The sequence below is a fragment of the Chlorocebus sabaeus genome, chromosome 20 (assembly GCF_047675955.1).
Source record: "Chlorocebus sabaeus isolate Y175 chromosome 20, mChlSab1.0.hap1, whole genome shotgun sequence".
Lineage (NCBI taxonomy): Eukaryota > Metazoa > Chordata > Mammalia > Primates > Cercopithecidae > Chlorocebus > Chlorocebus sabaeus.
This window is the reverse complement of record NC_132923.1, coordinates 103,544,931-103,558,135: the sequence shown is the minus strand read 5'-3', so window position 1 is coordinate 103,558,135 and position 13,205 is coordinate 103,544,931. Positions and strand designations below refer to the sequence as shown.

General features: G+C 43.4%; 1 protein-coding gene across 7 annotated transcripts in view; it reads right to left on the bottom strand.

Annotated features, from left to right (window-relative positions):
- The window catches only part of CSMD2 (CUB and Sushi multiple domains 2), a 654,890-nt gene that overhangs the window by 23,855 nt on the left and 617,830 nt on the right, over nucleotides 1-13,205 (bottom strand). For 6 of the 7 annotated variants that reach the window (XM_037996751.2, XM_007979489.3, XM_073007520.1 and 3 more), the window contains 4 exons: nucleotides 9,625-9,807; nucleotides 5,004-5,180; nucleotides 3,426-3,605; nucleotides 2,822-2,995 (listed from right to left, as the gene is read on the bottom strand). In XM_037996751.2, coding sequence (XP_037852679.2) covers nucleotides 2,822-2,995; nucleotides 3,426-3,605; nucleotides 5,004-5,180; nucleotides 9,625-9,807 — 714 coding nt within the window. Of the gene's footprint in view, nucleotides 1-2,821; nucleotides 2,996-3,425; nucleotides 3,606-5,003; nucleotides 5,181-9,624; nucleotides 9,808-13,205 lie in introns of those variants that run through there. The other variant, XM_037996769.2, reaches the window with a different exon arrangement.

The window sequence follows — 13,205 nt, the reverse complement described above, 5'->3', positions numbered from 1 at the left end:
CAAAACTTTTTTTCCATTTTCACGCACATTCTTTTCTAGTCTTTGTTCAGTTGTATGTAAACTTGCGCGGAGCGGCAAAGCCAAGCCCAGGTGATTGTAAATCTTGTTTCATTCACTTAGCATTATCTTGTAAACATTTTCTATGTTTATGACATCATCAACACTTATTGGCTACACAATTAGCAACAAGTGGTTGTGCCATAATTATATTTTATCATAACCCTTATATTGGGCATTTTCTGTTATACAGTTATATATAACTCTTCTTTCACATGCATTATTTTCTTTTTTGTTTTTTCTTTTCATGTGTATTACTTTCTTAGGAGAATTCTCTAGGAGTGAACTTATTCTTTCTAAATGGTTGAACATGTTCACAGCTCTTGATGTGTAGTGTCAAATGTCCTTCCCTAAAGGGTACACATTTACAGTGCGGTGGATAGTGTACGGGTATACCCACTTCATTCAGGCCATGTTAACATCAGGGAGTGTCACTAAAAATTGACTACCAAAGGCAAAACTTACCATGATATCACTTCAAGCATTGCTTTATGCTATGATGCAAATGTGTGTGTGTGTGTGTGTGTGTTTGTATGTGTACACAGAGTCATGAGGTACATAATCACATGCAAAATAAAATGAAGCTGGACCGGGGTAGTATACGGGTATACCCATTTCATTCAGGCCATGTTAACATCAGGGAGTGTCACTAAAAATTGACTACCAAAGGCAAAGCTCACCATGATATCACTTCAAGCATCGCTTTATGCTATGATGCAAATGTGTGTGTGTGTGTGTGTGTGTTTGTATGTGTACATAGAGTCATGAGGTACATAACCACATGCAAAATAAAATGAAGCTGGACCTGCGGCCTCTGCCCTGAAAGTTGGGGAGTCTATGCTGACCAATTAGAAGTCAGTTTAAAAATCGACTGATGGGAAGTTACTGTATCCAGAAGGAGGCAACGGAAAGAACCAGAAATACAAACGGCTGACAAGTGAAGAACGACTGGCGTGGCCTGTCTCATAAGCAATGTGATGCCAATTAAAGTAATGAGCTATCTTTTTAAACTCCTCAGGCTGGTAAATATTTAAAAATACTGGCACAATCCATTGTTGATGAGGGTGTATCCAGACACATTCTCATAAACTGCTGTGGGGAATGTAAACTGGGATACTTTCTAGAAGACAGTTTGACAACATATGTCAAGAAGGGAGGCGTGACTGCCCTCGGCCCAGCATTGTCATGCCTAGGGCTTTGCTGCAGGAGTAAAGAAAGGCAATTTTTTTTTTTTTTTTTGAGACAGAGTCTCGCTCTGTTGCCCAGGCTGGAGTGCAGTGGTGCAATCTTGGTTCACTGCAAGCTCCGCCTCCCGGGTTCACACCATTCTCCTGCCTCAGCCTCCTGAGTAGCTGGTACTACAGGCACCCGCCACCACACCTGGCTAATTTTTGTATTTTTAGTACAGACAGGGTTTCACCTTGTTAGCGAGGATGATCTCAATCTCCTGACCTTGTGATTCGCCCACCTCGGCCTCCCAAAGTGATTACAGGCGTGAGCCACTGGGCCCGGCCAAGAAAGGCAATTTTCAGGAATACATATTGCAGAACTGCTTCTAACATAAGTTGGAGATAATCTAAACTTATCACCAGTACGAAAAGATTAAACAACTTGTATCTACAAGGAAATTCTTTAAAGCCATTAAAAATGATGATTCATAGATCAGTAAATACTGACAAAGAAAGGTAGAAAGGTATTGATGAAAAGGTTTTGGCGGCCTATCAATTAATACAAGTTATGAAACAGTACGTACAGCATGAGCCAATACTAGTTCTCGAAAATGTATACATATCACTATCTACGCAAAAATGCACAGTGATTCACGTGGGACAACATCAAAAGCTGAAGTGTGGTTATCATTGGAAAGTGTGAGTTCAGATGACTTTTACTTTCTTTTTTGTATTTTCTAATGGGTAAAATTTTTTTCATGATGACATAATTCATTGTTAAAAGGCACTTCAGCTATTTCTCCAGAGGAAAAGCAAGGATGCTGAGTCCAGACTTGACCCTGGTAGTATGTGAAGGTTGGAGTGGGTAACATTACACCAAACATCTGTGTCCAGTTTTGAGCTGCTGGCTCTAATCTCTGCAGAAATTCCCAGATGGAAGCAAATTTTCAGAGGAACCCAAAACAGTATCATGAGTATGTGGATAGTTTTCTGCAGAATTAGATAAATGGCAATTAGAAAAATAAATCCTACTGTTTGTCCAAAGCACGGGCATGGAGAAAACCTTCCAGAGCCCATTCATGGGGTGTGACAAGAATAAGTGATCCAGAACCTGCTTACTGGGGATCTCAGTAAGGAGTAAGCCCTGGAATAGACTTGGGGCTCCTCAGGATACAACTGGGCCAGGTGGATAAAAAATAAAGCAACTCACCAGAAAAGCACAGGTTTCCCAGAAGTCTTTTCTGTGCAGGCCATTTTTCATGAAAACAGACATGTATCTAGCACTGGGTACCCCCAGATCTTTGAGTACTATTCCATACAGTTAACAACCCTCCAGGTAAAAAACCACCCCCAATAGCTCCAGCTTAATTTCCTTCTGTGACTCTAGACAGTGTCTGACACCAGGGCTCAATTAAGGGATCCTCATTTTCTTCCTTTCCACTTCCTTCCCTCTTTGATAGTGTCTTTGATGAAGTTCCTCCCTGGTTTTGGGGAGGGGACTACCGATTCTGGGCATTCCAGCCACAAAACTCCAAGGAGGCAAGGGGAAGGAGCTATCGAATAGGATGCACCAAAGGGCCTTGTGAGCAACTTACGGAAACACTGAGGTAGCTCTCCGGTCCAGGACCCATTTCCCTCACAGGTGAGCACCGCGGGCAGGGAGAGCTGGTACCCCTCCAGGCAGGCATAAGTCACACTTGAGCCCCACATGAAGTCAGACCCCACCACCTTCCCATTGGGGATGAGCGGAGGCGGCTTGCACATGAGAGCTGGAGGGAGACCAAAGAAGGCTGAGTTCTGATGCTGTCCTGGGAAACCAGCCCACATCACCATCATTGATATCACCGACTACCCTGCACCCGCCTGGAGCCTGGGCTAAGCAGAAAGAACCAGAATGGGGCCCTCTTACTGTGGGAGTTCTGATCTTTTTGTACCTTACAATGCCCTCTCTCAAGTGTGACAACCCAGTCCTCTGTTTGCGGGACCCTCCCCTCAATGTTCATGGCCCAGGCCTTATCTTGGTACTTCTGATTCGCTCCTGGCAGATGTTCAGGGGAGAGTTTTCTCACTTTGAACATTCCCTGATGAGATGTTAGGGTTGGCCTTTCACCCCTCTCCCCTCTAGATAGATGCTCAGGGCCTACATCTCACTTTCGTATCTTTTTGACCCTCTGTCCACATCTGCAGCCCCAGACACACCTTTGCAGACAGGCTTGGTTCCATTCCATGTCCGGTCCTTGGTGCAGTTCAGCACAGATACTCTATGTGACTCCATCATATAGCCAGGGACACACTGATATGTCACAGTTTTGTTGTACCTGAAGTCATTGCCCAGTCGAAGGCCATTGGCTGGAATCCCAGGGTCACCACAGTTTATGACTAGGATAAGAGAGATACAGTATTGTTCACTCCCAGCCAGGACCCCACTTCTCCAATACCATCCCTATCACTCCCTGCACGCATCCAAGAATGGAAACTGTCAGATCAGGGATGCCCTGTCTCCTCACAGGATCCCAGTTGGACATTACCCATTGTAAATTTCTTTTTTTTGAAGTCAGGGTCTCACTCTGTCACCCAGGCTGGAGTGCAGAGGCACAGTCATGGCTCACTGCAGCCTCGAACTCCTGGGCTCATGCAATCCTCCCACCTCAGTCTTCTGAGTAGCTGGGACTACAGGCATGAGCCACCACACCAGCTTGCCCATTTTAAATTTTGTTTGGTCAAATCCCTGGCATTAGCCCTGTTCTTGCCCACACTGTCCTTAGGCACCACTGCAACTTGGGCTATGAAGGTTCACCTTATTCAAAGTGCCCCCTCTAAGAGGAAGTATCCAGAGGGCTCAGTTCCTAAAAGAGGCTGGGGCCCAGGGAAAGGGAGTTTTCTGTTTGAAGAACCTCAGGTATATTAACGAACCACATAAGACAATTGATTTGTCTGCTGAGGGGTACATCTTATCACCTGATGTTGTACCTACGAGGCCTCTGTAGGCCCAACAGCACCTACAGAGGACTCATAGGGACAACAGCCCGGAAGCAGGGTCTTATGGCCCATGAAAGGGTTATGCCTATGTCATCATATAATTGAGGGTGGGGCTTGGAGAGCTCTGGTCTCAAAACCAAAGTGAACTTGACACGGGATTTCAGACGGAGCTGAAATTACAGACTAGGGCTTTGACAGGGAGAATCTTGTCACATTTCCTCATCCCATCTCTTCCCTCCATCTGGATCCCACAGTGACTCACTTTTACTGGAAAAGGTCTGGGACTACCCTTGAGAGAAGCAAGTAATGGGAGCTGTGAGGCCACACTGTGCTCAGGAATCCCTACTGGGTGGGGTTGGGTACAAGGAGAGAACGAAGCAACAAAGATGGCGGATAACTGCATCTTTGAAGTGAAAACAGAATCAGGTTGAGCTATGGGGTTTGATCGTAAGAGAGAAAAGGGAAAGCCCAAGGAATTGGTTAGAGCCTGAGAAATGGCCAATATATATTCTCTGCCTCTGTGAGCATCAGCCATCTCATATACAAAATGGGGATAACAGTAGCTACTTCGTGGAGCTATGGTGAAGATCAAATGACATGTGCATATGAAACAAAGTACTTCGCTCAGTGGCTGCCACACAGCATATGCTCAACAGAGGCTATTCATATGATTCTCGTTCAGGCTCAAGTCCCACCATCCCAACCATCCTGCACCATCTTCCATAGATAGCCTTCTTCTCTGGCATGCAGGATCTGGGCCACTGTTGGCCATGGAGCCCGTAGGGCCTGGGCTCTCACCGAGACACTCAGGGTCACTGCCTGTCCAGGTACCATTGACTGAGCAGTGACGGCTGAGCAGGCCTGTGGCGTAGTATCCTTCCCGACACTCATAGACGATAGAGCTGGAGAAAACCAGGCCATCACTGAACACGACTCGGGCATTACTTGGAGTCCCAGGGTTCCCACAAGAGATCACTAGGAAGACAAAAATACACGTTATTCACCAGAACAATAGTGGTCATCATCTGGGGGGACTAAGAACTGCCCAGTGGAAGCCACATGCTACCTCGGGACCCCGTGGATAGAAATGCCTCTCATGCTGCTTTTGTATCGAATTATCTCACCGCTAGACAGGAAGGAGAGACCCCTATGCATCTTTCGAATTTCCTCAACAAATTCCAGTTTTTTAAAGAAAAAAGATGATCTATTCTATTATCGTCCTTAAAATTTTGAACACAATTGCTTAATATTACCAAATATCCAATCAACGCTTGATTTTCCTCAGTTGTCTTTCTCTTTTTTTAACAGTTGATTTGTTTGAATCAGGATCCAAATAGGGTCCACACATGACATTTGGTTGACACGTCTCTAAGACTTTAAACCCAGAGACGATTATTTCTGCTTCTATAATTTATTTGTTACAGAAACCAGAACATCTGTCCTGTAGAACGTCACACTTTCTGGATTTTGCTAACTGCATCAATGAGATATAGTTTAACATATTCCTCTATCCCCTGTAGTTCCTTCCTGCAATCAACTTCCACCTTTTGGCAATGGTATTCATAGGTGGTTTTGGGCCTTTCCTACTGCGTTGGATCAGGAAGCACAGAATGTCTGGGTGTTTTCTTGTTCATGATGTTGAGGCTCATCAATGATTTCGGGCATGTCTGCCTAATGTGGCATTATGAGGTTTCCATTAGTTTTTCACTTAATAGTTTTAGCAGTCTTTGACCAGATTCATTATTTCATTAGGGATTGGAAAGTGGTGATATTCTATCATTCTTTCTGCATTAGCTAGAGTTCTTTAAGAAAGAAATTTTCTATCTTCAATTATTTGCTTATCCTGAAATACCGTTCAAATAGGAAGGCAAGATAATGCTTGATTTTTTGTGTGTGGTTTTTATTTTAAATCAAATGTCAGAATAATGAGTTGGTTTCCTAGCAAACTCCAAAGGTGACCAATGTGTTTATTTAAGAATCATTTTGAACTCATGGATCTAAAGATATTTTTTATGTTCCCATCCATTGCCATTATTATTCTTATTGATGCTCAGATTCTCCATCTTTAGCCAATAGGAGCCTCTTCCAGTTGGCTCCCGAGTCCTGTTAACACGACCTCAGTTATCTTTGGTGGAATCCTTGCTGGATTGACAAGATGTTCCATATTTGTCTTGTATATTTCCTGCACCAGCCTGGAAATTAGTCATTTCTCCAAAGAGACTAGTTTCTTTTAATGGAGAACGGACCACAATCCAGGCAGTAAGATTACTCATGGCCACTGACCTGGTCATTGATTCTAGACTTTTAGAGTTAGAGCTGGGAAAATAACTTCTTAAATTGAAAATACACTGGGATCATGTGGAGGTAGACAGTGGAAAAACAGATAATAGAGACTGGGAAGGGTGAGTCAAGGGAGGGGGAGGATGAAGAGAAGTGGGTTAAAGGGCATGGAAATGCAGTTAGAAAGAAGAAATAAGTTCAGTGCTTGATATCAGAGTAGGGAGACTGTAGTAAAAAATGTATTGTACTTGGGTGATGGATACTCTAAACGCCCTGACTTGACCACTGTGCATTATATGTATATATATAACAAAATTTCACATGTACCCCATATATTTGAACACATAAAACATAATTAAAAAGAGAAAATGTATTATGAGTTTATACTGTTATTATCCATCCAAATTTAGGATTCAGGTTTTTTTCCTTAACTTTTAAATTTTTATATTTTCTTTCTTTTATTCTGAAAATCTTCTTAATGACAATAAATTACTTATAACTTGTGTTTGTTTTATCCATATATATTATGGTATTGCATATACAATAGTTTCAGGATAGTAATATCAATATTATTGTTAACAATATGATTGCCGAAAACAATTTAAGATTCCTTTGTAGTTCTCTTTGTCCGCAGTCAAATTTCATTTTTCAAGTCAGTTGAAATAATTATTGGGGTTATTAAGTCATAAACTTGATACATAGTTAGCTTCATTTGTTTCCATAAGGATTCTAATATTTAGAGATTGCATGTTTCTAATCTTTGATTTAATTTTCTAAATATGTACAACATTTATGTGGTCCCAAAATAAAATCTACAAAATGATTCCTATACAATTAGCACAACAAATAGGCCTTGGCATTCATTCATTCAACAAACATTCGTGCTGCCTAGGTGCCCAGAATACAACAATGACCAGGCTATGTCCCCTGCCCTTGAGGAGCTTATTCTATTCTAAGAAACCTACCTATCAACAGATGAATTAAGGTATGACATATTAAGTGTTATAGTTGAAAAGAAAAAGCACTAAGAAGGAAGCAGCTTATTGGGGCTGGAGATAGGAGTTTGAGTAGAACCTTTAAGGACAGGTAGGAGTTTGTCAAGAGCAGTCATCGGAGCTGTGTGCATACGTGTATTCTCTCTCTCTTTCATTTAACAAACTTTCACTTCTGGGTCCAAACTCATAACCATCCACTTTCTGTCCCTGAACATTCAGGTAACTGACATGGTAACTGATTCCACGCTGGGATCTCAGTGGTATGGATGTGGATGTGGGTCACATTCATATGCGAGAATATACTAAATTCTCCCTTGCATTACACTCTCCCAATGCCACAAACCTTTCTTGCTATGCCTGCAAAATTCTATAGAAACTAACTTTGCAAATAGCACTCCCAGAAAAGGCAGGATTTTGGGGAGACAAGTGGGAGAGGGCTCCGACTCCATTGTTTCATTTCCTAGGCAGGAGTCCCCTGGTGATGATGGGTTAGAGAAAACCTGTCCAACCTGCAACCCACAGGCTGCATGTGGCCCAGGGCGGCTTTGAATACAGCCCAACACAAATTCATATACTTTCTTAAAACATTATGAGACCTTCTTGTGATTTTTTTTCAGCTCATCAGCTATTGTTGGTGTTAGTGTATTTTATGTGTAGCCCTACATAATTCTTCTTCCAGTGGGGCCCAGGGAACCAAAAGATTGGATTCCCCAGGGCTAGCGATCTCCCCTTGCTCTGCAGGACTACTCCACAATCTCAGTTTCCAGCAGCCTGCTCTCTAACCACTGCCTCTTGTCCCCTCAGCTCCCTCCCTCTGGAATTCATTTTCTGGTGATTATTTGGTCCTATGGCAACCTATAATCCATTGATCCTACCACTTTCTCACTGCCTTTTACTCCACTCATACATCTGCTCCCTCCTTACCCAGCTTAAATGCCAAGATCCATCATAATCTCTGCCTCACATTCACCCTCTTTTCCCTTGCCGCTTCTGCCAATGTCTTAGTTGCTTGGCAAATCTCCAGCTCTGTACCCAATGCACTATCTGCTCTGTGCCCACAACTAGGTAACAAAATGAGCTTGAACAAAAACACGGTCCCATGCTGACTGCTCTCACTTTAAATTAATGATCCTCCACCTTAAGTGAGCGCTCAGTGCCGCCTGGCCATTACACACTTCCCAATTCCATTCCACTCGTATCTTGCTAGATGATTATTTCATATCATCTCCTTCCTCTTCCAGATCTTCTCACTCAACCTTACTCTCAGCTGTTAAACCTGCTTCCTGCCTAGGAGAGTACTATGCAGGCTGTATTTTAGAAAGAGACAGACAGAGAGATTTGGGGACCAGCTGCAAGAGGAGAGAGAGATTTAAAAATATATATATATATTTTTTCCCCAGAAACTTGGGACTTTATGGAAAAATGATAATTTATCCCACTGGCACTACCTCAGGCAACATCACTGAGGGCCTAGATTACTTTGAGAGTTTTCTAAAATTAGATTTGTATATCTTTTGGCACACTGAATATTTGTTTCATGTAGCCTCTTCCCTTAGACTGTAAGCCCCAGGAGAGCAAGATATGTGTCTCCGTCTGTTCAGACTTGGACACGGTGCCTTCTTGCTGTGTCCTCACATGGCCCAAGGGAAAGGGAGCTTTCTAAGGTATTTTCTTTCTCAATAAGATAACTAATCCCATTCCATGACCTAACAACTTCCCAAGACCCCACCTGCTAATACTATCACTGGGTGACCAGGTTTCAACATATGATTTTGGGAGGTCACAAACATCCAGACCATGGCAATGTCCGTCTTGGTCACCATTGTGTCCCCAGCACATTCCACAGCACTTGGCATATAGCTGCTGAATGAAACTATATGGGAAATGAAGAAAATAGTGAGTCAAATTCAGTCTTTTTTTTTTTTATTTCTTCCCTTTTGAGGTGAGAGTGGGAATATGTTTGTCTTTTGATTACTAATGAATATGCACATGAATTTTCTGTTGCAGTCCCTATTAGCTAGGCTGAGGGTTCAAATGGGGCCATGGTTTCCTCTGTGAGGGCAGGTGCCTGGGAATAAGAGCAGGAGCAGGGGCGAGCTTTGGGACTGGGCAAAGGGGAGAAGCAGAATGGTCACATACATTACCTCCACACTCAGGCTGCGAGCCGCTCCACGAGCCGTTGGCTTGACAGGTGCGCTCTGATGATCCCCGGAGCACGTGGCCAGCTTCACAGCTGAAGCGCATCACACTGCCTGGATCAAAGCTGTCCCCCAAACGGATGCCATGAGCCGGGATCCCAGGGTCACCGCAAACTCCCATGCTAGTTCCTATGGACCAGAACCACACAAACCCCATTGTTTTTCAGGGAAGCAAAGGGAGTAGAGGAGCAGGTGAGAAAGATACTGGGATGTGACTAAGAGGAAGCAGTGGGTCCCATGAATGAGGCCTAGCACAAGTTACCTGCACATGCTCCTGTCTCCCTGTGCAATGATGGAAGAACACAAAGATCTGAGGCCATGGGTAAGTCCCCGGGAACCACACAGGGAGGGGAAGCAAGAAGGCAGAGGAAAAGCTCTGTGGCCCCTGCCAGTCTGGAATTTCAGTGATCCAAACTGGCCACAGGTCCTCCTTCTCCCCTTCCCCTCTTCCCTACAAACACCGGCTGATTCTGTAGTCCCATCTCCTCTCCCGTGCCATTGCCTTAGCTTAGACATTCAACATTCTTTTGCCTGAACTTTTGCAAGAGCCTCCCAACTAATGTCCCCTCCTTGTAAACTCTCCCTCGAATCCATCTTCTACTTTTTCCTCTAATCTTAACAATCACTAACCAGCTGACTTTTTTTTTTTTTTTTTTTTCAAAAAATTTTTCCTGCAGAAACATCTCTACTGGCTCCCCAATGCCCACAGGATAAAGTCCAAACTCCTTAGCATAGCTTCATTTCTCAACTGCCTAGCTTGAATCTTGATCTTGGGCCTTTATTTTTATTTATTTATTACTTTTTTAAAAGTTTCATTTTATCTTTAATTGACAAATAATCATTGTACATATTTATGGGGTATGAAGTGATGTTTTGATGCATGTATTGTAGCTGTAGGAGAGAATTTTAAATGTTCTCACCACAAAGAAATGATAAATATTCAAGGTGATCGATGCTGGGCCTTTCATTGAGGAGTTGCTACTCACAAACTATGCAATACAGGTGAGCTCTAGAATAAACATCTCAGACCCTCTTATTTCATTTTTGCTCCACCCCCTTCCTCTTGCTACATTCCTGCATTTCTCTGGCTTCTGGTGTTGTGCAAACCCACTCAAGAGACCTCTAAGGACCCAAGGGGTGAAGAAGGGTAGACAACAGGAGACAAAGCCACAAGATCTATGGTCCCCTGCAGGACCAACACATTTCATGATACAGAAATGTGTAGGAGATGTCCTTAGACCAGACCAGGCCATGGTAAACATGAGGAAAGAGGAGAAAAGTTACAGAATAAACGACAACTGCATGAAAAGATAAAGTTACAACTGTCATGGAATCTATCTCCTCATGTAACCATGTGTGGTCATCAAATGGTAACATCTGAGTGACCATATCTAGTTTGCTGGAGCCAATAAATGTTTAAGTCATGTGTATCTCACCACTCTTGCCATTTATGTCTCTTCCACTTCTCAGCCTTGGGATTATTCCCTTTCCTAGTCTAGACTCAGATTGTTAAGACACTACATAACCACATGTTCTCCATTCTGCTTCCCACCATGGAAGGGGGATTCATTTTCAACCTTCAATGTAAACATTAATAAAAGAGAGGTCATCACATTTGGCTAGGTTTTCTTATCTTTTGAAGGTTTCCAGGATGTAATTCATGCAACAGGCAGAACTGGGTCTCCCTGGAAACAATCTTGATGGTGAGCAGCTCTGACCCACACACTGGCTAGCTGACCTCAGCTGGAGCCAGCACTATTGTAAAATAGGCACAAGATGGTTAACTGGTTTGGCTGTGTGTCCCCACTCAAACCACATGTTGAATTGTAATCCCCAAGTTGGGGAAGAGACCTGGTGAAAGGTGATTGGATCATGGGGTGGATTTCCCCCTTGCTGTTCTCACAATAGTGAGTGAGTTCTCATGAGATCTGGTTGTTTGAAACTGTGTCACACTTTGCTCTCTCTCTCTCCTGTCAGCCATGTGAAGATGTGCCTGCTTCCCCTTCTGCCATGATTGAAAGTTTCCTGAGATCTTCCCAGAAGCAGAAGCCTGTACAGCCTGCAGAACCATGAGCTGATTAAACCTCTTTTGTTTATAAATTACCCAGTCTCAGGTATGTCTTTTGGTAGTATGAGAACAGACTAATACAATGGTGTTCAGTCCTAGGGGGTTTTTCTGAAAGAATGGCCCCCACTACAGTATTGGAGGCTTCTAGTTCAGTGGTAGAAGGGAGTCTGGACAGGATATTGCACCACGGGGGCAGAGCAGATAGATGGCAACTATTTGCCAAAGAGGTAAAGAGAATGACAGTGTAGATGTAGGTGGGGAACTTCCTGAAGTAGATCTCAAACTCCAGAAATCTCTCCATAGCCTTGGTGGCCCAGTGGTGTATGACTCAAGGACTTAGGAGGTTTTGTTGTGCAACAGTTGGGTCCACTGCTTGCACACAATGAGACTAAAAACTCTGACCTGGAATTCATGAATGTGTATTTCATAGGACTGGCAGGACATGCCACTGCAAAAGATGACGTCTGTTTCAGGAAGGGAGGAACTATCACTAGATCTGTGGTATATACCTAATGTTACTTCCTAATCGCCTATTCTTCTCATCCCTTATGTTCTCATCCAAGGGATTTAAGGTTCACTCATTGTCCAGCCTTCGTGTAGATTGAATCCCTTCTAATTCTGTTTTCAGAGAGCTCCAGGAGGCTGGAGAGGCAATGTACATGACCCTTGTCCTCTCATGTTGTATTGCCTATCACTTCCACCAGTTGTCCAAACAGATATAAGCCAGGGCGCAGTTAACAGGCCTTCCTCTAGCCCAGCTAAATGAGTCATCATGGCTCCTACATAGTCCTGCCCAGTTCCTTAATTAGGTGATTAATGAGATTAATAGGGGTGAGAGGCCAAAGTCCTGGGTGGTCATATAGAGTGATGTGTCTGGGATTTCCTGGGCAACCAACAGCCCTTTGATATAGTGGCTTTGGGACTCTCTTCTTTCTGGAGATATCTAATGAATATATTGTTAAATATTCTGGCAGTGACCTAACTTTTGGGAGGCAGGCTCATCTGGGAATGTCAAACTTCAAGAACAGTGGCACATCTTATGGGTAAGGTCCCACATCAAGAAGGCTTGATCCTAGGAGGAGGTCATGATCCTTTCCTCTGAAGGGATCTGGCATGGGAAGGGCTAGGGGTTAATTTCAATGCCAAGGTGGGCCCTCTGAGGAACATCAAGCTTCACAAGAAGCTGCCCTCTTGCGGGCAACATGGAATCCCTTCCTAGGGCCAGGCAGGCTTCCCTCAAAGAAGACAAAGCTGCCAGGTGCTAATATTTTAGCTTTGTGGTTTCTGCTATTAGCAGGACAATTCACTTGCAAAATTTTGTTCTGTTATATGACATTACACATTCATTTCTGGTTTGCATACTATGGCTATAGGACCTTTGGCAGTTCTCTACATTTGCTATTTTTATAGCATCTGTCAGTGTCCTCATTAGCAGTAAAATGAACTTAACAGGAAAAGT